General features: G+C 21.6%; 1 protein-coding gene across 1 annotated transcript in view; it reads left to right on the top strand.

Annotated features, from left to right (window-relative positions):
• Window positions 1-219: 219 nt before the first annotated feature.
• The window catches only part of LOAG_18468 (hypothetical protein), a gene marked incomplete at both ends in the record, with an annotated part of 4,425 nt that continues 2,366 nt past the window's right edge, over window positions 220-2,278 (top strand). Inside the window, one exon of the mRNA XM_020451129.1 lies at window positions 220-263. Within this exon, the coding sequence (XP_020305121.1) occupies window positions 220-263 (44 nt within the window). The remainder of the gene's footprint in view (window positions 264-2,278) is intronic.

The raw sequence follows: 2,278 nt of genomic DNA, 5'->3' as shown, positions 1-2,278 counted from the left end.
ACTATCATTTCATAAGATGCATTTTTCTTTTATCATTGTAAATTTTATTATTAAGGTGAAATGTCTATGAAGTTTTTAAATTTCCAAAAGTTTACCCAATAAATTAACTCGACGACTTTTTAAAAGAACTTTGTCGTTCCAATTAATTGAAATTTTTGATATTTGCTTTACAGGTAATTTAGGGCAACAGGAATAGTAACTGAATTAATACAGCTTACCGGATGGGAAAACGGATCAAGCCAATAAAAGAACGATTGCACGTGGTATGTCTAAATCCGGAACAACAAACAATTGTACTTAGTATGATGAAATGGAAATTATTATATTGGTTGCACTAGTAATCATCATATTATTTCTGTTTTTTAATGTCAAACATTCCAAGCGACAATAAACAATAAAATAAAATTTCATCAATTTTTTAAATTTATTAAATTTTGCATTTGTTTTTGAATTTTAAAATTATAAGATTTCATGATTATGAAATTTATACTTTTTTTTTTTTGCAATAACCAATAAATTATTAATTCATTAATCCAGTATACATTTCGTTTTTTTTCTAATTTTAATTTTCTATCAAATCATTTTAATTACAGTTTAAATATCTCTACCAGGTAATGCTAATCAAAAGAACTGTATTAAAATTTTTCAAATTTATCAAACTAAAAAATGAATTACACCAATTCTTAGCTATTATCAAACAGGAAATTAATAACTTTTGATATCTGACCAAATTCAAACGTTTCTGTTTTATTAATATTTCTATGTTTAATTTTTAATATATTAAATTTACTTACATTTTATTGATATATGTAGTATTTAAATTATAGTTAACAAATTAAAAATTTTTTATCAAAAAATTACATTAGTTGATAAATACTTTAGCAAAACATAAAATTATCACCAAATTTATCTAAGACAAGAAAATATTTGAAACAAAAAAAAAAATAAAAATAAAAAAAATAAAATAAAATAACAATAAGCCTCTATTAGTCTATGGAGTAAATTTTGGTTGTTTGTAATTTGGTGAGATTTGAAATATTTAGTTTTTGTTAGTCAATAAATCACAATATTTCTAAGGTTTGCTAGAATTTTCTCGAGCATATAATCTTTTTGGTTATCGTTAACATTAATCAATTTCAAACAGAAAGCAAATATTGCTAAGTGACTACGAAAATTTTTATTGCATACAAATTATTCTAAACTTAATAATCCAATACAATTTTGTTCAACTTATAAATATTTTAATTTAAAATAGCTCTCATTGATAAATACTTTTTTGGACTATTATTTGATGGAAATTAAATAAATAAATTGGATACTTTTAACATTTATTTGTCATTTCAATTGAATCTTAGTTTAAAATGAATTTTTTTCAAAATTTATTTTGTTCGTACTTCGTTTATTTCATTCGCTTTTTCTCTCGATCTTATCCTGTTTATTGGCTATTTAAATGTAATTTTCGAATAATACGCCTATTTTATGAGTATTTTTTTTTCCCAAGCTATTTACAATGATATGAAAAATTTCGTTACTCGAAAAGGAATTGAAATTAATCAAAAAAATTGTTCAATGCTTAATCCTTTCGCTTAAATTTATTATCATTTATGTATCTAAATAGATATTATTAGCATGATAATAATTAATATTTTGATATGATATGTATTCGAATTGCCAGAATATTTCCATATGTTCTTCAAAAGTTATAAATGAAATTTTGAAATAATTAGCAAGTGAATTAACTTTAAGGATGAAAAAATTTACAATAAATTAGTTCGGATGATTGATAATTTAGCAATAAATTAGTTTCAGTAATTGATTACTCTTTTTTTGATTTGTTTGAAAAAGCGTGGTATTCTTTTTCCTTTTTTTTTTTTCTTTTTTTCTTGGATAAATCGCGCCTTTTATTTAATCTTATTCAGATTATTTCATTTCTGATAGCATTGAACTACCATCGATAATGATAAAAAGAATTTATCTGCTGGTTAGCATCATTAAGCATTTCAATTTAAAAACAATTCATTGTGAAATTATACAATTATCGAATGAAATTATTGCAATTCTTCATATTGTTATCATTTTTAATGTTAACATAATATATATTCCATGATTAAAATTTTAAAATGTTGAAAGTTATTTTTCTTTTTAAAAAAAAAAGAAAAAGAAACTATATATATAATATTTATCTGAAGAATTAAATTTGAACTTCCATTGACTTTTTTTGAAAATTTCGAAATTTCGTTTTTCCTTTTTTAAAAATAAAAACTTCAAATTTTTGAAT

Source organism: Loa loa (assembly GCF_000183805.2).
Source record: "Loa loa unplaced genomic scaffold supercont3.324, whole genome shotgun sequence".
Classification (NCBI taxonomy): Eukaryota; Metazoa; Nematoda; class Chromadorea; order Rhabditida; family Onchocercidae; genus Loa; species Loa loa.
Note: the sequence above shows the minus strand (reverse complement) of the source record. Positions and strands in the feature narration are given on the sequence as shown.